This window comes from Pleurodeles waltl, chromosome 12, assembly GCF_031143425.1.
Source record: "Pleurodeles waltl isolate 20211129_DDA chromosome 12, aPleWal1.hap1.20221129, whole genome shotgun sequence".
NCBI classification, from domain to species: domain Eukaryota; kingdom Metazoa; phylum Chordata; class Amphibia; order Caudata; family Salamandridae; genus Pleurodeles; species Pleurodeles waltl.
This window is the reverse complement of record NC_090451.1, coordinates 489,290,094-489,314,960: the sequence shown is the minus strand read 5'-3', so window position 1 is coordinate 489,314,960 and position 24,867 is coordinate 489,290,094. Positions and strand designations below refer to the sequence as shown.

The 24,867-nt window shown below is 43.3% G+C and overlaps 1 protein-coding gene across 2 annotated transcripts in view; it reads left to right on the top strand.

The window, feature by feature from the left end:
- DYNC1LI2 (dynein cytoplasmic 1 light intermediate chain 2) overlaps positions 1-16,140 on the top strand; it is a 306,588-nt gene extending 290,448 nt beyond the window's left edge. The window contains exon 13 of one of the 2 annotated variants that reach the window (XM_069217186.1): positions 13,300-16,140. In XM_069217186.1, coding sequence (XP_069073287.1) covers positions 13,300-13,406 — 107 coding nt within the window. In that variant the 3' untranslated portion in view covers positions 13,407-16,140. The remainder of the gene's footprint in view (positions 1-13,299) is intronic. The other variant, XM_069217187.1, reaches the window with a different exon arrangement.
- Positions 16,141-24,867: the final 8,727 nt, after the last annotated feature.

Here is a 24,867-nt window from a genome sequence, read left to right as displayed (position 1 = left end):
GACTTGCTTTTTTCACATACGTCTTTAGAAAGCCTTTTCTTTCAATGTTGGCCAATCAGTTATCCCTTATTTGCCAATTGACATGCAGTACCATTTTACTGATGTGTTGGGTAATGGTCAGGCTGCAGCACGGCATGTCATTCAAACTGGCCTTAATATAGCAGACTCTATGGGCACATTGATATCTCTTCAATAAAATGCCTGGCTGAGGAATTTAGACTTCTCTACAGATGTTCAGAATACTCTTATTAACTTGCCTTTTTACAGCTTGTGTATCTTTGGGAGCTAAAGCAGGCTCAGCACTGGATGGATGTAAAGGCAGTAAAGCCACAGCTAGGTCTCTTGGTCAACTCAAAGCTTAGACCCAGTTTAAGAAGTTTTGTGACTGCAATAGAATCCTTTCTTTTCAAGGGTGTCAACAATAAGCTGCTCAACAACAGCGGCAACAAGCAAATCCCACCTACAAGAGCTACAGAGTGCATGGCTGAGGCAGACAACAAACCCTCTGTCTTCCTCTCTACTCTTCTCAAGCCACAGTAGGAAAGCAGACCCAGTTACCCCTTTTTGAAACAGTCTGCCCATTGGTGGGTGGGTATCCTGCTTTCCACAACTCTGGAGGACCATTACTACGTACCTTTGTGTTTTGCAAATTGTAGAAAGGGGATATGTCCTACCCTTTCAGCAAACACATCCCCCTTTCCAGTCTCTGCACTTTGCCACAGGATCATTTGTCTGCATGTTCTGCAGCAGGAAGTCCAGTTCTTCTATAGCTCGCAGTGGAGTTGATACCGGAGTAGGAGCAGGATCAGGGCTGTTACTCCCTATACTTTGATTCCCAAAAAAGGATTTTGAACTGATTTCTTAAAAAGAAAAAGTTGAAGATGCTTTCCTTAGCTCAGGTTCTTCTGACACTGGACGTTGAAGAGTGGATGGTGCCTGTTGATCTTCAGGATTCCTACTTTCACATCCCTATACTGCAGTCACACAGGAAGTATGTCTGTTTCAGGGTCGGATGCGAACACTTCTAGTTTGTGGTACTTTCGCTTGGCCTCACTTTCACACCTCGAGTCTTCACAAAGTTGATGGCAGTGGTTGAGGCCCATGCCATACGATTGGGAATCCTGATACCCCCTTACCTCCACAAAAGGCTCATCAAAGACAAATCACTGGAGATTGTCTCACCATTTGCAGACAACAACGCAGTTGTTGTTCGACCTGGGTTTTTCAGTCAACAAGCCCAAATTTCTCCTGGTGCCCTCTGAGTGCATCCTGTTCATAGGAGCAGTACTGGACACCACATCGTGTTGAGCCTTCCCTCCCCCTCAAAGGGTTCAAAATATTCAGGCTATGATTTCGATGTTTCTGGATTGAGCAATCGTTCCAGTGCAGATGGTCTTGCACCTGCTCAGTCTGGTAGCCTCCTGAATTCTGCTGGTCACCCATCCATGCTGACACATGTGGGCTCTCCTGGGGAGCCAACACAAGAGAGATTTGTAAGCCTGCAACAAGATCGCCAAGGACACTACAGCAGATATGCCTTGGTGGAGTGTGAGCAACATCCTTTCGCAATGAAAGCTGTTCCACCTTCGTCCTCCAGTGGTAAGTCATCACAGATGGGTTAGCCAACCACTAGTGGCGCCTTCACCAAGAGGTAGTCCAGAACATTTCTCTGTTTTTTGGGAATTCTCAGATGGATCTGTTTGGAACTCACAAGAATGCTTGCTGCCCGAAATTCCGAGCCCCTCAGTGTCCGATGCAGGGAGCATTAGGGGACCTGTTTGGCTTGATGTGACATTTTCTGTTTCACTTTGCGTTCCCCTCCTCATGTCCTTGATTCCACAATGAACCTTTGCCTCGAACAGGGCCCAAGTAATCTTAATCACCCATTACTTGCCATGCAGGGTGTGGTACACGCCGACTTCATTCACCATCCCTTGTGTCCCTCACAAGGTACACCTATCACAGTTGCAAGGGCAGGTTCTAAACCCCAACCTCTAGAACGTCCACCTACATGCCTGGAGATTGAACGGAACAACCTGAGCACCTTTTCTCTACCCCCTGAAGTGGTAAATGTTATCTTACGTTCAGGTTTATTCTGGCAGATAGGCCAAATTTGTTAAATGGTGTAGAGACAAATCGTTAGATCCTCTTTAGACTTTTCAGTCTGGCATTCTCCATTTTTTCCTCTCCCAGGACAGCTATGCAGGTGCTACTGTTAATGGTTATTTGTCAGCCTTATCAGCTTTGTCTTCCACATCAACGATCTTTCTTTATTTCCTCCATTGTCCTAAGATTCCTAAAAGGTCTCACAAACAAATCCCCTCCAACTCCCTTTATTATGCCACAGTGGGATCTCAATTTGACACTTACCTCCCTAATGTGTTCACATAGTTATCATGTAAGATTGTTAACATTCAACGCTATGTTCTTAATCGCTATCACGCTGAATAGGAAGGTAAGCAAATTCCAGGTGTAGAGTGTAAACTCCTTTCACCTTGTTCTTGCCAGAAAACTGGTGTTGAGAATTATGGCTCCCTTCCTACCCAAAGTGGTTACTCCCTTCCACTTAGCGCAGTCTTGTCACCCTTTCCACCTTTCTCCACATCTAACAAAAGAGAAGGAAAGACTTTATTGCCTTAATCCCAAAAGAGCGGCCACCTTCTATGTGGACAGTACATGTGAGTTCAAAGTGAATGATCTGCTCTTTGTGGGATATGTTGTAAAGATGAGACAAGGCAGTCCTCAAGCAGAATATCTCAAGGTATATTATCCTGTGCATCAATATCTGCTATGCGATAGTACACATAGAGTCTCCAGAAGGTATTTGTACTCATTTTACTAGAGCCAAATCTACCTCAGCATTGCTGAGAGGAGTACCTCTGGCAGATATTTGCAAGGCAGCATCTTGATCTTCCATTCACACTATTGCTTGCATTCCGAAATACAGAGGGATACCTGCTTCACTTGTTCTGTTCTTTACGATTTGTTTTATTTAAACAGTCATGCACTGTCCAAAAACGCCTGCAACGTATTCAAAACGCCTCGGCCCGCCTCATCCTCGACGTACCCCGCAACAGCCACATCTCCGCACACCTGAGACACCTGCATTGGCTCCCAGTCAGCAAAAGGATCACCTTCCGACTTCTCACCCACGCACACAAAGCCCTCCACAACAAGGGACCGGATTACCTCAACCGTCGCCTCAGCTTCTACGCCCCCACCCGTCTCCTCCGTTCCTGGGGCCTCGCGCTCGCTGCCGTCCCTCGCATCCGCCGCTCCACTGCAGGTGGGAGGTCCTTCTCCTTCCTGGCAGCCAAGACCTGGAACTCCCTCCCCACCAGCCTCAGGACCACCCAGGATCACTCCGCATTCCGGAGACTCCTAAAAACCTGGCTTTTTGAGCAGCAGTAACCTCCCCCCGCCCGCCCTTTTCCCCTAGCGCCTTGAGACCCGCACGGGTGAGTAGCGCGCTTTATAAATGTTAATGATTTGATTTGATTTAAGTGTGGGATTGTTTGGGGAATTTATTCAAAAGGTGAGGAATGTGCAGGAAGGGGCAGCCATCAGAAGAGCAAGTTACTTACCTCTGGTAATGCTTTTTCCGGGGGATACTGGTAGAATCTATCTGCACATTACTTATTTGCTTCCCCCCCACCCCACCCATTGCATGGCTGTATATTCCAATGATCTGATCATCTGTAATCTTCATTTCAATGAAATCTGCATCTACATCTTATGTTAGTTTTATTAGCTCGCCACGAAGACGTGCTACAAAAAAAAAAAAAAATTAGATGGTAACAGATGTCAGCACGCTGATTGGGGCATTTAATGGCTCCAGTGATGTCATACAATGCCGTTTGCTGGGCAGTGTTGGAACCAGCTCCTCCTACCGATGTAGGAGTGCTATTGAAATGTTTCCAGATCCAGACTGACTCCTGAGTTATTCAAAAGGTGAGGAATCTCAGGTGGATACAGTAGCCATACAAAAAGCTGTACAGAAGGTAAGTAACATTTTCTTTCTGATCCACACAGTGACTTTGTCGGATTTGAGGTAAACGCTTGGACGACGTGACCCGTGATTCTTGCCCTTCCATGCACCTGAAAGCCATGAGGGAGCGGCAGGCCAAGTTATTTTTGGCAACGACCTACATGGAAATATCCAAGTGACTCCCCTTCCCAAAGTGACTCTGCAAGCTGGGCCAAGTGCCACCCCTTCCCTTCAGCACTTAACTCCATTGTAGGAATAGTGAGCAGTCACAGGCTTTTCAGGGAGGTGATGCGAGGGTTCTCGAGCTCAGCTCAGCACTCAGCATACACTTCCCTATAATACTTGATTACCAAAGCCAGTGCTTGATTTTGAAATAGAAAAGTACTATAGTGCGCACTAGAACACAATACTACACTTAGGAGGACGTCACAATGCAAATTATTGTCCTGGTGCTTTAAGCTGGCCTGCTCCTCTTCCCGCTTCTGACCACGTTAGCACCCCCAACCCTTTATGGGTCAGACCCAGTAGTTCTTAACTTTTGACTTCTGTAGACCACATTAAACCACAACTGGAAGCAAGGGACCACAAACCATTTCTGTGATTAAATCCTAAGCAATAATACATAAACTAGGGCACACTGTATGAACTCAGCACATCCACTTACCTCTGCAACTGCAAGTTTATATATGAGAGTGACCATGTTGTATCACAATTCAATAGGAAATAGGTCATGGGAAATCGGACCTCTCAGCAGAAGTGGTGTTAGAGGAAATAGTAACTGGATTGGCAGTGGCCTCTGACAGACAGAGGACAACATTCGGCCTTGTTATGGACAAAGCTGGAGTCAATGCCGGGTTGTTGTGTCAAAAGGTGACAGACAACAATTGCATAAAAAGATGTAAGATCAGGCACTCATTTAGCCAGAGTAAATGCTGCCTACTTGTCCAAGTCATACTTGGCACGTGGAAGAATCTCAGCTCTGCTTAAATGTTTATGCATGCCCCCTTTCAGTACAAACAGTGAAGATTTTTGGAGTCTGTAAGTGTTTGAAAAAGTAAACCAGTGGCTAGTAAAATGTACAACCTGGAAGGGCCTTTTGGGCAGTCAACTTGTGTATACATACAGAGATCAGGAAGCACTTAGAATAATGGCTCTATAAGTATGCTGATATCCATGATTTTCTGAGAACATCATAAGCAGTTCTAAAGTGTTTTAGTCAGAAGCTGATTGCTAGTTTAGGTTGGAGTGTATTTGAATGCAAACAGTGACTGTTCATTCACATTCACGTTTTTAAAGTTTTATGATTTTTTTAAACCTATCTTTGAGTTTATTAACCCATATCTAAAAGATATTTTGGGAGGCAATACAGTGGAGAAAAAATATTATTGTTGCTGTATGAAACTATTATCTTTGCAAGAGGAACCGCCATTAAATAATTATTTAGTTCAAAATGTTTAGTTCATTAATAGAAAATCATGAATTCAGGTTGTAAGGGTCACTGAACCCCCTGAATAAGAGCTGTGGTTCTTAAGGGCATTCATGGGCCACAGGTTAAGAACCGCTCACCCAGACGATTCCCATTTTGGTTGGGTACTTATCATGAATAGGCACAGATGCAGGTAAACCCCATACTCTTCCCTACGGGCAAAGTCTCAGCAGTTCACTCTAGTTCTCAGCCACGAGTCACTGTGTGGAAAGAAGGCAGACACCTCTTTGGCGTCTTCCTGGTTTCTCTGATACTTGCCTACTCACCTGCTTCTGGACTGAGCAAGAGTTGTAATTACCTTGGCCAGTCCTGCGGTCGCGTCAGATGACGCGGCTGTGGTTGGGGAAGGCACTGCAGAGAAATAGTGGGTCAGGTGCTCCTCTCAGCTAGTTCAGCAGGTGCACATTGTAGGCATTCTCAGCCTGTTCACAACTCTGGCACAGTGACTCAGCGCTTGCCACCACTTCAGAGCTTGGTCATAGTGTCTCAGGTCACACTGCTCTCCTTGCACTGGGTACAGCTACTAGGGCAAGGTGCAGTGTTCAGATAAGGCATAGCAGCTCATCCTTTATGATTTGCACAGAAACCACACAAGACTCTGGGGCCCTCAACACCAAAGTACCACTGATCGCTCCCCACCGTTGTCCTCTGCAGACTCACCTCAGCAGAGGCACCCTGCACTTTGCTTTTCCTGGGCTGTCACTCCTCTTGCAGAAGACAGGCTGGCTTTTAGGTGCTTCAGAACAGGTGATCAGCTTTTGCAGCAAGGATTGGACTCTGATGATGTCCCCTCACCTCTGGGAAACTGGCTGTTAGGCAGCTACTAGCATGCCTTTGACTACATTTGGTCATAGGGAGTTTTAAACTGGAGCAAGTGGGTCTGTTGGTCCCCCTTTTATTCAGTCACACAGACAGGTGATGTGGAAAGCTGTGTACTTTTAGAACTTGCTTGGCTTAGTTCTCCTTTCAAGTGTCCAAACACAGCCTTTGCGTGGAATGAGATTTTCAAGCTGCACAGTCCCTATCCTGGAGCAAACTGGCCAGTAGCCCCCCACCACTCACTCATGTTACTGATTAAAAAAGATCTGGCAACAAACCACAGTTCACTGCCACCACCACTCTGTGTGCTAAACCTATAACAGAGACATTAGTTCACTATCTCTGCAACAAGAGCATGCTTGTTGTCCTGTCCAGGTCACCGGACAGGAACAGGACCTCACTAATGTCCCGGGAAGGCCCATGCCTCTACACATACAATAGAAGGATATCACATATACACCGCCAGGCACTCAGGGCAGCAGAACATAGCTGTTTACCATGCAGGGGACATTCCCCTCCCAACACCCCCAGTGCCTAAAAAGATGACTCGAGTTCCGATATCTTTCAGTCAACTCGTGTGAATGTTGAGTACTTCTGGCTGACGAAGCTGGATCATTTTAGAATGGCTCCACAACCCTCTAGGCAGCTCACCAAGATGAGATCCATTCTTGTGGGCTTAGTGAGTCCTTCAGGTCCTACTGTACCACTTCAAAATGCTGCACCTCCACAGGCTATGACCTTGGCACATACGACAATGTTGAAAATAGCTAGGGTGACTTCCTCCATTGATCCCGACCCTTCTTCAGCACTGGTTTCCAAAGTCCATAACAACAATGTCCATGCAGCTGACTCTGGGCCCCACCAGGAAGTCAGTAAGCCAGAGTATGAGCTGTGTTGTGAAGGAGAAGGTCATTGTAAATTTTAACGATAAACCATATTGTGAACACCACCCGAGGCCCAAAGGTTTGCCTTCTAGGAAAGTTTTTGGTTTAGATTCAGAAGCTTTAGCTATGGAGGATGTAGGCTATGTCTACTTGGAGTTGGAGGAGGATGATGATGACGACTCAGAAGCTGATCATCTCCTGCCAGTGCTCATGCCGACATTTACTTGGGCATACAAATTGCTGGTGCAGGTGGCCTCAGTAGTTCAGCAGAATAAGATATTTGCTATCCCAGTGGCACTGCTTTGGAGGAGGAGATGACATCTTTTACAACAGACTCTTGGAAGGCAGCTGAAGACTTGGAACTGACTTTGCCATCTGAAGACGTAAAGTCTAACATTTTGATGAAAATAATGTAACTCTGCACAGATTCTGTGGTGCCCTTGCTTTTGTTGCAGTCCACAGGCAGATCATCAGATGCCAAAGAAGTGCTGTGTGTAACCCATACTTTTGGTTCTCCCACGCATAACTGAAGAATCAGATGGTTCGGGTATCTTCAAACAAATGCCTTCTTTATGCTTTCCTAGGCAGGAAATCCAAAAAGCTTGATGTCCTGGGTTGCAAAGGTTCTGGCTCTGACAATTTGGCTTTCCACACGGCTACCACCTTGTAAAAGCAGATATGTCAATATGCTACAGGAATGGACAAAACTTGCTATTGCCAGCCTGCCATCTTTATTAAAGAAAGCCATTCTCTGACCTGGTGAGTGATGGCTTGAAGGTATCAAAACAGATCCTGAAGTGTGGTTATGACTCGGAGGACATTATTTGGTCCACAGGAATGGCAATCACACTATGTTGACTTCTTTGGATTTGCTCCACTGACTTATCAGGACATATGGAGGCTACAGTCATGGAGTGCTCTTTGACAGAGAGTGGCTATTCAGAGAAAAGACCAACTTCTTCTTGGAACAGTTAAAAAAAAAAACAGGGTTTGAACTGGGACCTAGCCTTAGCTGCATGTTGTTTCACTATCATTATTGAAAGCAGTTTCAGTCCATCCAGATGCCACAGCTGATGTATTGCTCCTTGTGGAAAAGTGGATTATAAGTAGGTGGGGGTAGTCATCTTCAGCTATTAATACCACATTCACTAATAGGTCCAGTCAAATCTCAGTAAATTAATCCTTGCTCCACCGTTGGTAGCTTATCGTAGGAGATAGGTATGTGTAAAGCATGTATTACCACCAAAACAGTAAATAAGTAAATGACACAGCCCAAAAACAATCCAACACCAATTTATATAAATAAAGAATATTTTTATCTTTGAAATGACACCAAAACAACAAAGACTCCAATTTAGGGAGCCAGAGATATGAATTAAGATTACATTTTAAAAAATGTGCATTCTAGCACCAAAAAGCAAGAAGCGCCAGAAAGTCAAGGCTTTAGGCAGACTTTAATAGAGAGTGGGTCATATAGGTTGAGAGCTAGGTCCCAGTCAAAAGTTTACCATGTGACTTAGGGGGTTATTCTAACTTTGGAGGAGTGTTAATCCGTCCCAAAAGTGACGGTAAAGTGACGGATATACCACCAGCCGTATTACGAGTTCCATAGGATATAATGGACTCGTAATACGGCTGGTGGTAAATCCGTCACTTTTGGGACGGATTAACACCTCCTCCAAAGTTAGAATAACCCCCTTCGTCTTTTTCTTGGAGCTTTTTACTCTGCGACGAGCTCATCCGCGAGTCCTCTGGTTTCTTGGGTCCAAAGTTCAAGTTGACAACAGCAGCCTGCTGCAGCTCAGTGAAAAGACAGGCAGCAATGAATCCTCTACTCGAGGAGGGTCTCGAAGCAGTTGTTGATGGCTTCCCCCTCAATGTTGAGTTGGGCTCTACCTGGAGCGTTTCTGCGGGACAAGCCAGGAAGGTTGACCCGATTGGCGAGTCAACGTCCGTGGCGTGACTCTCGATGTCGAGCCAGTCTCCTCTTTGAACTTTTCTGTCAAATTTTGCAGAAAGTTTCCAAATTTATGTTCTTGCAGTTTCGTGGTTCCCTATGGGAAAACATGGGTCCAGTACCACCAGCCAAGGGTTCAGAGACTATGGATTGCCTCTTGATGGCTAGGACTTAATTTCCCACATGCACCTGCACAGTCCAGGAAAACTCCAGTTGGAACTGATCAGCCCGGATGATCCTCTCTTTGATTTGGCAGGTCACTTCCTCCAACTCTGGTTGCTTATCAGAGTGTCCACTCATTTTCCTTTGAGTCGAGCACAGTTCTTTCTTTGTGGAGCCTGAGAGTACAGCAGGTGATGTCCTTCTGAGTTCAAGCCTTCGTTGGTGCAGTACAAATGTCCAGCAGGGCAGTCCTTCTGATGTTCCAGGCAGTGACCTGAGGAGCTCCTGCAGGTGTCCCATATGTATCCTCCATTATAGGATGGGGATTGGGAACGGGGGGGGCTGAGGATGGGGGGGGTGGCGGGAGACCTGCCAAGCAATAGGGGTAAAGCTACCTCCCTCCTTCCTGCGAAGTGTGGTATATTTTTGACCCAGAATGCACTGTTCTCTCAAAAATCAAAATGGAGAAATTCTGTCCTTGGTGTGTGCGTGTCCCAAACCCAACCCAAAGGTTTGGTTAACATCAGACTACACTCCCCTTCCAACCCCTCACCTAATGTAATTATGGGGGTTCCCACCTGACTGGAGATCAAGGAAGTGGGAGCTGATCTGTGTCCTATGACATCTGTTCTCCTGCCTTTGAAGGCCAGCTTATCTCTTCAGCCTCTTTCCTCTACCTGGCTTCTCCAGGAAGTAAATCTCCCCCTACCAAATGGCTGTATTATTGCAGTCCCTGCCTCTTCACTCCTACTCAAGTAGAAGTTTGCCTCGGACTGTAAAAGGCTGACCAATCAGAAGAGAAGGCTACAGGGTTGCTTTAGGTAACTTCAGAATAGTTAGTTCTAAAACTACTTTCTTGTAATAGTTAGAATAAATCCAGCCTTTACACATTGTTAGATTTATTGTAACCATAATGTGGATACTTTGAATGATATGTCGAGCTAGCGCCAACCAAAAGTTAGACTTTATTAAGTTTAATAAAGCCCTGCAATGTTAGCATATGGGGCTAGCAGCATTGCAGTAGGAACAAATGACTGACTGTTTTTCCTTACCAGGGCATATAAAAAATATTGCATATTGTCCCTGCTTTTTATGCCAAAGCACCTTACCCTTGGGGCACATAGGGCAGACCTTATGGGTGACCTAAATGTAATAGAAAGAGGTTGTTTTGGTCTTTGGGGGTACTTTTAATTCTGAAGTCGAATTTGGACATAGTTGTAGTTTAAAACCCAGCCTGCAAGGCAGGCCTGGCTTTAAAATGACACCAGCCACCACAGCAGTGCACACTTAAGTGCTTTAAGTCCACTGGCGTCTCTGAACCTTTATGCCCTACCATATACTAGTGACATACAGGTAGGTTGTCTTTGCCAGTTACAACTAAACCATTACCATATACCTTTAGAGAACAGAACTCTGGCCCTGGGCCTATGTAGTAGAGCCCACGGCACTTTCAGAGTCAGTAACCACCAGCATCCCTTAAAAAATATGGAGGTGATCAGGGCAAAAAAGATGACTTTCCTACACTACTTTCGAGCCATGAGTTGATTTAGGAGGTGCCACCAGCAGCGGATCCTTTATCTGCTAGCTCAAAACTCTGAGTCATCCCACCTTTTACAACACCGTCTAACTGAGGGGTGGCAGAGGTAGCGGGGTGAGATATCCCATTTTGCCACTAAATGAGGTGATCGCAGCAGACTGCTGGGTAATCCAGCAGATGCAACTGGGCTATGCCCAGGACTACAGCAATTATGTGATTCTGAGAAGTATAGAGTTTCTGCATTTGCCACATAATCCATCATCTACTGCATAATCTGCAGAATTTAACAAAAAAAGAAATTATTGCGCAAATGCAACAAAGGTTACTAAAAGCTCTATGACACGTGTTGCAACACAGTGGAAGGCCCTTTGCTAAGTTTGACCAGTTACCTCTCAGTTGCTTATGCTGTAGTTGGAGGCTGAAACCATTCCCCAGTGTTAACATTTGTCATAATTGTGAAGCCATATTTTCACAAAATCTTCTGCGTTATGCCGCATAACTTTGTCAGCTCTGCATCATAGTTTGGTCCAACCCGGCAGCATTAATTCCAGTGGCTCTGGCTACTAACTTCTTGTCCTATCCTCACTGGGCAACACCCTTCCTTCGACATGAGCTCCCTAGCTCATACCTCAATCTTGTGGGCGAAAGTTCTATCTTATGTTAATTGGGGAACTTAGAAGTGGTGCCTTCAGAAGAGAGTTGCACAGGACTTTATTTCTGACTACTTTAATGTGTCTACCTACTTGACCTTCCCTAATTAGATTACCATGAAAAAAGTGTTCTTAATGTGTTCCCTTCCACTCCATGTATTGTGCCTCTGTAGGATTTGAACCCTGTTTTGACTTTACTGATGACCTGTGCGTTTGAGCAAATCCATAGTTGCCCAGTTAGACTCTTTTTTTTCTAAAAATAAACAGTTCTGTTGATGGTGATTACTTCTGCACGTAGGTTCGAAGAACATCATGCCCTGTCAGTTCAGCAACCCTTTACATTTTGCTCCCTGGATATTTTGGTTCTTCAGATCTGCCTATCCTTCTTATACAATGGTTTCTGCATACCAATGTGACCAAAACACTTACTCTTCCGTCTTTCTTCCCTCCTCCACATCCAATCAAAGAGCAGGAACATCTGCGTAGGCTTGATCACAGCTATGCGATGCTGCATTACATTGACCGCTTGCAACAGACTAGAATTGCTGGACAGGTTTTTTTGCGCTTCACTGACACTTAAATAGCAAGGCAGTGACTAAATGCACTTCTTCACTTTGGGTCATACTTTGGAATGGAGGTATGCTGTGTTTTGGCCAAGTCTCTCTCCAGAGATGTCCTGGCTGCTGACATATGACATGCAACTATGTGGTCATCCTTGTGTACATTTGCAAAGCAGTTCTGCTGGTACTTTGCCCTTAACCAATAAAACAAATAAAAATGTGATATATTAAATCTCAACCATTCCTAATTACTCCAGTCACATCCCAGTCCAGGTTTTTTTTTGGGCTCACCATGCAAGCTCAGATTAGACCCAGCCATATGCAAACCAGCCTAGGTCCTGCTCCAGTAGGAAGAGTCCAGCCCAAATTGACAACCTAGGTTCTCTCCGAACCAGAACATAAGCCAACCAAGACCGGTTTCAGCCTAATTGGGCCTCTTCAAGTCAAGTGCAGATTGATTCCAGTGGCACATTGAGCACAGGAGCTGAGTCTAAGTATATCCGCCACACTTTAAGGATGCATCCCCAAGTAATTACCAGTGGCCGAGATTCATCCAAGCATTCCACCCTCAATTTTTTTTATTCCTTCACTAAATGGCACTACTCAGTCCCATTTCCCAAGAAGGTAATGCTTTGGGACTTATTCAGAAGATAAGAAAGCTGCACGAAGTTGCATCCATAATCTTCCCACAGGTTCCTCACTGCCCTCCCTCCTCCCCCGATAAGCTAGTGCGCCACATACTGACCATTTTGCTTGACCATGAACCAGACAGGTGGAAATTGGTGATTTGAAATAATTGCACAAAATCAGTTTTAAAATACTCCTGGCCACAAGCATTGGTAGCGGTTGAGGACAAGGGGAAGTTGATCTGAACTTCTGCTTAGCTATTAGTGCTGAAATATTTACAACACTCTGAAAGAAGTGAAGATACAACCAGTAGTGCTGAATTGTTTACAAAACTATAAAAAGCTGATACGCAGAGCCTGTTTTCCTGAATTATTTAGAACACTGTAAAAGTAGTGCAGGTACAGCCTTTAGTGCGGAAATGTTTTCAGTACAGTGAACCTACTGTAGGCAAAGCTGCTATTGGGATTGTAGGCATATTAAATCATACTGAAAATACTGGCATATCCTTGAAATTATTTACAGCCAATAGCTCTGCGGCCTTGCATTACTGTGAATGTTCCATAGACAATTGTCATGTTCTCATTGGTTAATGAAATTCAGCCAACTTATCACCTTTCTTTTTCATTTAGGACAGAAGCCTGTTTTGACGAATGTTCAGGAAGAACTGGACAGAATGACCCGCAAGCCTGACTCCATAGTAGCAGCAAACTCTTCCCCAACTGAGAATGAAGCTTAATAGTGCTTTACAAATCTGCATATGTAAATGACCAAATAATAACTATGTATATTTATCTGATAATACCAAGAGGTGTCTGATAAGGCAAATGGTATCAGGTTTCTTGGGGGCAGAGGGAGCTGAAGATGGAACTTGAAGCCCCATTGGCGTGTCCAAAATGCACCTTCAGGAAATTTGCATATGAAAAACCTGTGTTTTGAAGTTTACCATTTAATTTTTTTTAAAGAGCGCTGATCCCTTTTAGTTGTTGAAACTGCTCTGTATTCATTAATTTTTAAATGCAGAGTTTGGTTTAAGATGCTTTTGAGAAAGAACACCAGAAGTAAAATACACAGAAGTTAAGTGAATTTTGTTTTGGAACAGTTACTAGAAACTGGTAAAGGTAATGCTAGGTGACTTATGATTGAAAAGGTGGCATTGCAGTGCAGGAAATGCACAAGGACTTAGTCAATGAATTAAGTGAAGCACTAACATGAGAAATTGAACTGGGTAAAATGAGCAATGTCAAAGGTGGAGCAGTATTCCTAGATCATTTGTTTCCTGTATGATCACTATTAAACAAATTCCAGAGAACTTCCTGAAATAAACATTAAGCAGCCTGGGATGTAATCATGTGGTAACATACATCTTTAGTTTAATTAAAGATGTAGATAACAGGCGGACACCACTTTTGGTTCCAGTAACATAAGGAGATCAACAACCTGCTCTGATCCAAGTGCCTGGCACATTTTCTTGTGCCTTTAGTAGGTGCTTGTATGTAATTCTGCACTGTAGAATAATCTTTATATTGTTTTTATTTTAAAATTTGTAGGTGAGACACAACTATTTAATTTGGAATTCTGTTTTCTGGTACTTCTGCATTGTTACATACAGATGCAGGAGAGTAAGTAGGGGGAGCATATTGTTTAACCATGAAGAAATGAGCTGCAGAATTCATTGCAAGGCATTTTTGTATTTGTTTTCTTTCATTGATTACTCGTCAAGTTACCCGACAGGATGGCGAGACTGCTGTCTCAGGATGTCAGACAATGTTCCTTGAATGGTTCAGTAATCTTTCCCAGAACATTTAAGCATTTAGTCTACATTTTGGAATTGAATGTACCTGAAAGTTAAGACACATTTTTTTACATAAATATATGGACATCCCATGGCTTTTGCTTGATAATATTGCTGTTTAAAGTGTATTTTTGTAAGTACTGAAAAGGTGTGTCCCAATTTGCTGCAACAATTTGATATCCATCTTCAATTCCAACAGTCATTCTTGAAGATTTTTTAAATGGCAGTTCTAATTTTTTTATTCCCCAATTACAAACACTACCAGGTTACAATGTTGTTATTCTGTGCGATCAACATTGAAACGAAAAAGAAAAAAATTATAGTTGCAACCAATTAACTATCTTCTTGTAAAACATCTGACTGAGCATTGGCATCCATTATCTTGTGGTGTAGTCATAACGTTGACCACTATTTATGGGTATAATTTCAGATCACACGTTTGGGGAGAGGGTGGGGCTGTTATTGCTGTCCTGTTAACTCATCTGTCTAAACATTATCTTAAAAGCCAAGTATTTTCTTGCCTCCAACAAACAGTGACATTGAAGCATGTCTCTTGCACCAGGTTATTGAACAAGCCGTAAAGTCCTTGGTTTTTATATTTCCCAGTTTCTGTTTTTACTTACGTTAAACTGTAAGTATGTCATGCCCTGAAGTATGCAGGATGAAATGTTCCTAAACTGAGAGAGTAAAAGAATGTTTTCTGAAATATGGGATTGATTCAGATGTCTTTAGGACTAGAAAGAGACAGACAAATGGCTGCAAAGTAATATAATTACTGAAAATGTGTGGACAATTTTCATATTTTGTTTAAGTTGTATGTTTTATCTTCTTAAATAGTGCGCACTTTCCATACCCTTGTGGCAAAAAGTATTTTCATAGAACGTATTCAATATAATGAAATATTGATTCATATGAACCAATTGCATTATACTGTTAATGATGTAATACTTTTATAAGGAAGATTTTTAACAATATCAATGTTTTGTTGTACTTTTTTTTTAATTCCATGATGAAAGCCCATAGTTCATCAAAATGAACCTACTGTAGTATATCCAGTGATAACCAAAGTTGTGATACTTGTTGGTTGGTTGCTGTAAATGTTTTTTTATTGTTTCAAACATTGGAACCAAAGGCGAAACTACAGAAAGCCTTTACGTTTTAAAGTTAAATTAACCTTATTTGCAGGATACGCTTGTACGGTTGACTGTTCAGATTTTGCTCTATTTGTTTGCATCCGTTTTTGTTTCAGCAGTCAAATATATTGTGCTCCAAAAGAGCAGTCATTTATTTAAGATTCAAATTGTTGAGTTCTAACAAAGTGCTGTCTTAATGCTGCTTAACATTTACATTTGCACTTGAATCTTATGGGAGAGAGAATGACATTTCAAAACGCAATGTTTAAACTGAACAGCTGTTTTAATATTATTTAAGAAAGCCACTAGCAACTACTCTGTACTTCACAGGTTAACAAACAACTTGTGTAAACAAGTCCACTATCCTGTAAACAATGTTACATATTTTTTTTAATCTGAGTGCTGCACATGTATTGTAAACAGCCAAGTTGCCTGACTTTAACCAGGTGCAGAATGCAGTCATGTAGAGCCTTGCTTTCTAGTGCTGACAAAAAAACGAGGACATGTCTTTAAATACTGGCTTCAATAAACATGAATCCAGATCACTTGTAAGTTTTTGTAGTTCTTTTCTCTTAATCTTTTGGTTCCTTTTCTACAGAGAGTAATGCCCTCTCATTGCTGGTACAAAGGTTTTGTTTTTGATACGTGTGCATCATGTTTTTTACTTTTGCATGGTTCTACCACAACCTTCCATATGTATGTGATATTGTGGCTACGATTTGCAATTTGTTGTGTTAAAGAAGTGGGTCTGAAAATTGTATACTACTTTAACTCACCTTTCTTAAAGGTAATGGGACGATCTTCCTGAACTGGAGAGTCATCAATATTATTTTGTTTACAATAGCCGAAGAAGTAATGGTTTCTTACCGGTAATCCTATTTCTCCCTCTCTGTGGGGAATCTCAAGCGAAATCATAAGCACTAAATAGTCACACCCACGAGCGGAGACCCCGAAGCACTTCTTCCAAAGTCACTTTTGTAGTGTCTTTGCCTTATTTTTATAAAAGGCATAGATACTTTGCCTTGGCCAGGAGTTATATGTGACATAAATATAAAATGTGTCAGCCTAAAGACAAGCTACATTGCCAGTTCCATTAATTACATTTAAAAATGGAAGAACATAGATATAACCATAACCATATAACCATAAAAAGTCACAAAAAAAGAAAGAAAAGTGACATTCTAAAATCATTCTTCACAAACCCCTCTTATTCTTCTTTAAAGTGAATAACTGGAAATTATGGGGCAGTGTAACTGGATTGGCTGCAGCAATGCAAAATAGGGAGTAGAACACTATGCCTTAAAGGGCACCTTGACCTAAAGTGTCCAATCATGCCCTCCAAGTGACAGTTAACTAAGTTCTTTTTGACCTAGCTAGAAAAGAGGATACTATTAATCTGAACTTTATCTCAGGGAGGAAGGAGATTTGTTTATGATTTCAATGGCGAGTCCCTTGATAGAGACCTAGGCTTACAAGTAACAAACCATTCTATCTTTCTTAGATGATCTCCAGTGATAATCATGAGCACTGAACAGAAAAGCTAGCTCTTCCCCTAAGCTACAAGGGACGAGATAAGCAAAGTATAATATTTAAGCAGAGCTTTCTCAAAGAGGCTTGTCTTACTTGGGCATTTGCTCTAGAATCTGACAAGACAACAGCATCTAATAAAGGTATGAACAGATATCCATGTTGCTCTATTGCAGTTCTCAGAAATTTGAAGATATCTAAGTATTACAGTAGTAGCTGCTTAACATCTGGTCAGAAGGGCTTTTGTTTTTCCAGGTAAGGTCTTGTCGGTTTTGTGGTAACAAAGGATTATGCAAGAGACAATCCATCTCTGCAAAACCTGATCATAAAGAGCCACAGTTTGCAAATAATTGTTTGGAAATTCTGAAGTCCTAAGTTTTATCTGGATAAAGTTTTGATACACATCAAATCAAGAGTCCTCTGTGCAGGAGGTGAGGGGATTACAAATATGTTTGTAAAGTAATAATCTAATAGACATGGAAGTCCAAAACCAGTATAGGAATAAATCTGGGGTGACTCCTCATCACTACCAGATTAGTACGAAACACTGTGTGCAGGGTTTGTGAGAACATAAAGCCTGGTTATAGCAACTTGAAAGGAAGCATTCCGAGAAAGGTGCTGTAGAGAAACCTTATGTTCGGTGGCATGTGTAGCTGCAGATACACATGCTGTGCATAGTCCGCCGTCTGGTGTTGGGTCGGAGTGTTACAAGTTGTTTTTCTTCGAAGAAGTCTTTTCGAGTCACGAGACCGAGGGACTCCTCCCACTTCGGTTCCATTGCGCATGGGCGTCGACTCCATCTTAGATTGGATTTTTTCCGCCATCGGGTTCGGACGTGTTCCTTTTTGCTCCGTGTTTCGGGTTGGAAAGTTAGTCAGAATCAACGGAAAATTTGTCGGTATTGTTTCGTTCGGTATCGGGATAGTTAGGGCAAATCGACACCGAGCCTTAAAGAGCTCCGGTAACCCTTCGGGGTATTTTCGATCCCCCGTCGGGGCCTGGTCAGCCCGACCACGTGCAACATCGAGACTGATGGAACGGACCCCGTTCCGATTCTGTCCTAAATGCCACAGTAAATATCCTTATACAGACCAACATTTGGTCTGTAACTTGTGCCTGTCCCCCGAGCACAAGGAAGAGTCGTGTGAGGCCTGTCGCGCGTTTCGGTCGAGAAAAACGCTCAGGGACCGAAGAGCCAGGAGGTTGCAGATGGCTTCCACGCCGACAGGACAACAAGGGTTCGAGGAGGAGGAAGAAGAAGAAACTTTCTCCATCCGCGATTCGGATTCCGAAGAATTCGACGTCGACGAGCAACCAACCGTGAGTAAGACGTCGAAAGAAAGATCACACGAGAAAACAGACAAAGCCCAGGGGACGCCACTGCCAACAGGCCATGGCATAACCCATAAAGTAGGTGACCGTCCATCGGCACCGAAAAAGGGCGAGCTGGTGCCGAAGTCGTCCGACTCAGGTCGAGACACAGGCACGCAACACTCTAGGGACCGAGAGAGTGGTGCAGAAAAGGCTCGACACCGAGATAGCGGCACCGAAGCTACTCGACACAGAGATAGCGGCACCGAGAGGCCAAGACACCGAAAAAGAGAAAGATCTCGTCGGAGCCGAAAACAACTAAAGACACGGTTTCGGTGCCAAAACACCCGGCAACCGAACCAAAAACCAGTTCCTACTCAGAGGAACAATCACTGTCCTCCCAACTAAAAAGACACAGATTTGAGGAGGAATTACAAACTACAGAGGTAGATCACACGCAAAAGCGGATCTTTATCCAAAGGGGTACAGGGAAGATCAGCACTCTTCCCCCAATCAGAAGGAAAAGGAAACTTGACTTCCAGCAACAAGACAAGCCACCACAAGCAAAGGTGGTAAAGAGGGTAACTCCACCACCCTCTCCACCACAGTCAACTCGTGTATCACCGGCACAGACTCCACCTCAATCACCAGCTCATACCACCATGAGCCAGGATGATCAGGCAGCATGGGACCTCTATGATGCTCCAATATCTGACAATAGTCCAGAGTCGTACCCAACTAAACCCTCACCACCTGAGGACAGTACAGCATATGCACAGGTGGTAGCTAGGGCAGCCGAATTTCATAATGTATCTCTACATTCTGAGCCTATTGAGGATGACTTCCTCTTTAACACCCTGTCCTTCACCCACAGCCATTATCAAAGCCTTCCCATGCTCCCGGGAATGCTAAGGCACGCTAAACAGATTTTCAAGGAGCCTGTTAAAAGCAGAGCAATAACTCCAAGGGTGGAGAAAAAATACAAGGCACTGCCCACAGACCCTGCTTTTATTACATCACAACTGACACCAGATTCAGTAGTCGTAGGAGCAGCTCGTAAAAGAGCCAACTCGCAGACATGAGGCGACGCACCACCTCCGGACAAGGAGAGCCGCAAGTTTGATGCAGCTGGGAAAAGGGTTGCAGCACAAGCTGCAAATCAGTGGCGCATCGCCAACTCGCAAGCACTCCTAGCGCGATACGACAGGGCCCATTGGGACGAGATGCAGCATCTCATCGAGCACCTCCCCAAAGAATTCCAGAAACGAGCGAAACAAGTGGTTGAAGAGGGGCAAAATATCTCCAACAACCAAATACGTTCTTCCATGGATGCAGCAGATACAGCTGCAAGAACAAGAAATACTGCTGTGACAATAAGGAGGCACGCATGGCTGCGCACATCTGGCTTCAAGCCTGAGATACAACAGGTAGTGCTCAATATGCCGTTCAATGAACAGCAATTGTTTGGCCCACAAGTGGACACTGCAATTGAAAAATTAAAAAAGGACACTGACACAGCCAAAGCCATGGGCGCACTCTATTCCCCGCAGGGCAGAGGCACATTTGGCACATTTCGCAAAACAACTTTCAGAGGAGGGTTTCGAGGTCAAGCCACAGAAGCCAGCACCTCACAAACAAGACCACCTACCTACCAGGGACAGTATCAAAGGGGTGGCTTTCGAGGCCAATACAGAGGGGGCCAATTCCCAAGAAACCGGGGAAAGTTTCAAGGTCCCAAAACCCCTCAAAATAAACAGTGACTCACAGGTCACACAACCCCTTCACACAACACCAGTGGGGGGAAGACTAAGCCAGTTCCACAAATCATGGGAGGAAATAACAACAGACACTTGGGTCTTAGCAATTATCCAACATGGTTATTGCATAGAATTTCTCCAACTCCCTCCAAACGTCCCACAGAAAACACACAATATGTCAAAACAGCATATAGACCTTCTAGGACTAGAAGTTCAAGCATTACTGCAAAAAGACACAATAGAATTAGTTCCAAAAACACAAAAGAACACAGGAGTTTACTCACTGTACTTTCTAATACCGAAAAAGGACAAAACTCTGAGACCAATATTAGATCTCAGAACACTAAACACCTACATCAAATCAGACCACTTTCACATGGTCACGTTACAAGACGTAATACCAATACTGAAACAGCAAGACTACATGACAACGTTAGATCTAAAAGACGCGTATTTCCATATACCGATACATCCCTCGCACAGGAAATACCTAAGGTTCGTATTCAAAGGAATACATTACCAATTCAAAGTGTTGCCATTCGGAATAACAACAGCACCAAGAGTCTTTACAAAATGTCTAGCAGTAGTAGCTTCACATATCAGGAGGCAGCAAATACACGTGTTCCCGTACCTAGACGATTGGTTAATCAAAACCAACTCGCTAACAAAGTGTTCACACCACACAGATTATGTTATACAAACCCTTTACAAACTGGGTTTCTCCATCAACTATGCAAAGTCACACCTTTTGCCGTGTCAAACACAGCAATACTTAGGAGCGACAATCAACACAACAAAAGGGATAGCCACTCCAAGTCCACAAAGGGTTCAAAATTTTCACAAGGTGATACAAGCTATGTATCCAACACAAAAGATACACGCAAAGATGGTATTAAAACTCCTAGGCATGATGTCCTCATGCATAGCCATTGTCCCAAACGCAAGATTGCACATGCGGCCCTTACAACAGTGCCTAGCATCACAATGGTCACATGCACAGGGTCAACTTCTAGATCTGGTGTTGATAGACCGCCAAACATACATCTCGCTTCTATGGTGGAACAGTACAAATTTAAACAAAGGGCGGCCTTTCCAAGACCCAGTGCCACAATACGTGATAACAACAGATGCTTCCATGACAGGGTGGGGAGCACACCTCAATCAACACAGCATCCAAGGACAATGGGACGTACATCAAAGAAAGTTTCATATAAATCACCTAGAATTGTTAGCAGTATTTCTAGCGTTGAAAGCATTCCAACCAATGATAACCCACAAATACATTCTTGTCAAAACAGACAACATGACGACAATGTATTATTTAAACAAACAGGGGGGAACACACTCGACACAGTTGTGTCTCCTAACACAAAAAATATGGCATTGGGCAAATCACAACCACATTCGCCTAATAGCACAGTTTATTCCAGGGATCCAGAACCAGCTAGCAGACAATCTCTCTCGGGATCACCAACAGGTCCACGAATGGGAAGTTCACCCCCAAATCCTGAACACTTACTTCCAAATTTGGGGAACACCTCAAATAGATCTATTTGCAACAAAAGAAAACGCAAAATGCCAAAACTTCGCATCCAGGTACCCACACCGGCAATCTCAAGGCAATGCTCTATGGATGAATTGGTCAGGGATATTTGCGTACGCTTTTCCCCCTCTCCCTCTCCTTCCATATCTAGTAAACAGATTGAGTCAAAACAAACTCAAACTCATACTAATAGCACCAACATGGGCAAGACAACCTTGGTATACCACACTACTAGACCTGTCAGTAGTACCTCATGTCAAACTACCCAACAGGCCAGATCTGTTAACACAACACAAACAACAGATCAGGCATCCAAACCCAGCATCGCTGAATCTAGCAATTTGGCTCCTGAAATCCTAGAATTTGGACACTTGAACCTCACACAAGAGTGTATGGAGGTCATAAAACAAGCTAGAAGACCATCCACTAGACACTGCTATGCAAGTAAATGGAAAAGATTTGTTTGTTACTGCCATAATAATCAAGTCCAACCATTGCATGCATCTCCAAAAGATGTAGTAGGATATTTACTACATTTACAAAAATCAAATCTAGTTTTCTCTTCCATAAAAATACATCTCGCAGCAATATCTGCTTACCTGCAGATTACTCATTCAACTTCCCTATTTAGAATACCTGTCATTAAAGCGTTTATGGAGGGCCTAAAGAGAATTATACCACCAAGGACACCACCTGTTCCTTCATGGAACCTCAACATTGTCTTGACAAGGCTCATGGGTCCACCTTTCGAACCCATGCATTTTTGTGAAATGCAATACTTAACGTGGAAAGTTGCATTTCTCATTGCCATCACATCTCTAAGAAGAGTAAGTGAAATACAGGCGCTTACCATACTAGAACCATTTATTCAAATACACAAAAATAAGGTCGTTCTAAGAACAAATCCAAAATTCTTACCAAAGGTTATCTCACCGTTCCACTTAAACCAAACAGTGGAATTACCAGTGTTCTTCCCACAACCAGATTCAATAGCTGAAAGAGCACTACATACATTAGACATCAAGAGAGCGCTAATGTACTACATTGACAGGACAAAAGAAATTAGGAAGACAAAACAACTATTTATTGCCTTCCAAAAACCTCATACAGGAAATCCAATTTCAAAACAAGGTATCGCCAGATGGATAGTAAAGTGCATCCAAACCTGCTATCTTAAAGCAAAGAGAGAACTGCCTATTACACCAAAGGCACACTCAACCAGAAAGAAAGGTGCTACTATGGCCTTTCTAGGAAATATTCCAATGACCGAAATATGTAAGGCAGCAACATGGTCTACGCCTCATACATTTACTAAACACTACTGTGTAGATGTGTTATCTGCACAACAGGCCACAGTAGGTCAAGCCGTACTAAGAACTTTATTTCAAACTACTTCCACTCCTACAGGCTGAACCACCGCTTTTGGGGAGATAACTGCTTACTAGTCTATGCACAGCATGTGTATCTGCAGCTACACATGCCACCGAACGGAAAATGTCACTTACCCAGTGTACATCTGTTCGTGGCATTAGTCGCTGCAGATTCACATGCGCCCACCCTCCTCCCCGGGAGCCTGTAGCCATTTAGAAGTAGATCTTGAACATTTGTACATTTGTAAATATATTACATTAAACCTTAATTTTGTACATACGTATTTATTCCATTGCATGGGCACTATTATTAGCATACACAACTCCTACCTCACCCTCTGCGGAGAAAACAATCTAAGATGGAGTCGACGCCCATGCGCAATGGAACCGAAGTGGGAGGAGTCCCTCGGTCTCGTGACTCGAAAAGTCTTCTTCGAAGAAAAACAACTTGTAACACTCCGACCCAACACCAGACGGCGGACTATGCACAGCATGTGAATCTGCAGCGACTAATGCCACGAACAGATGTACACTGGGTAAGTGACATTTTCCGTATAGACTCAGAGAGGTAACCCGTAAGTCAAGAGAGAATAGTATTCAATCGCATGGAGGTGATGGTCTTTCGATTGTAGGCCAGATTCTCTTGATGCCTTTTTGGAAATCATTGACTACAAGAATTCAAAAAAAGGTAATTTGTGTAGAACATTTTCAGTATGCCATGATTGTTGCAAGGTGTGGCCTCAAATAGAAGAAAAATGTTGTTTTGTTTTGGCCAACTAATGCAGGTTTGGAAAAACTGTCTCTTCTTGGCAGGTGATTGGCTCAAAGTTGCTCTAAGCACACCAGATGCAGAACCCCTTCCATTTAAGAGAGTAGGACATTCTTGTAGATGGCCTTTATGGTTTTCCTCAATATGTTTGTGCACTCCTGAGGAAGGTTTAGATGAGCATAATGTATAAGTTGAAGAGCCAGGTTGCCAAGTGCAGTGATTGAAGATTGGGGTGCAGAATCTGGCCACCAAACATGTGAAGACATTCTGGTCTACATGACAGCCTCCTGTGTGGTTGCTCTGAGAGGTGGGGGGTGATCTGTGAACCCCAATTGATGGGGACATTCCAGAGCAATGAGAATCACTCCGCCCTTTGAGTAAGTCAGCTTGATGATCACTATTGGCAGTCGAGGATTTTGCTTGGTTGGTGAAGCCTCGAGGTGAAGTCTAGGCATTTCTTGTTTTCTCCATTTGTGAAGTTCTATTTGAGAGAAACGTCAGTCACAAAAGATGTTTTGGAGTATGGCATTGTTTAGTACCCATTCATATTTCTCTTAAATGGATCTGCTCAGAGAGTCGGCTTGAACATTTTGAATGCCTAGTAGGTGGACCACTGTGTTCCTGAGATCCGTAGAGATTAACCATTTCCAGATTGTTTGTACTTCCAGCAACAGCGGTCTGGATCTCTTCCCTCCTGGTTTGTTCAGGTAATGCTTGGTTGTTGTTTGAACTGACCATCGTTTGTATGGTATTCCCCCAGTGTTTTTTACTATCTTTTGCGGAACCCATATTTATTGACCATAGGATTCTGCGCACCTTAACCCCTGCTAACCATTGGTAAAGTGATTGTGCTCTTCTTTTCAAACATGTGAAGATTAGTATACACCTGATTTACACATTTAATTCACTGGTAACAGCCCTAGTATATAGTATTACACTGCACCCAGGGCCTGTAAGTTAAATACAACCAGTGGGCTTCAGCCTGTATCTGCAGT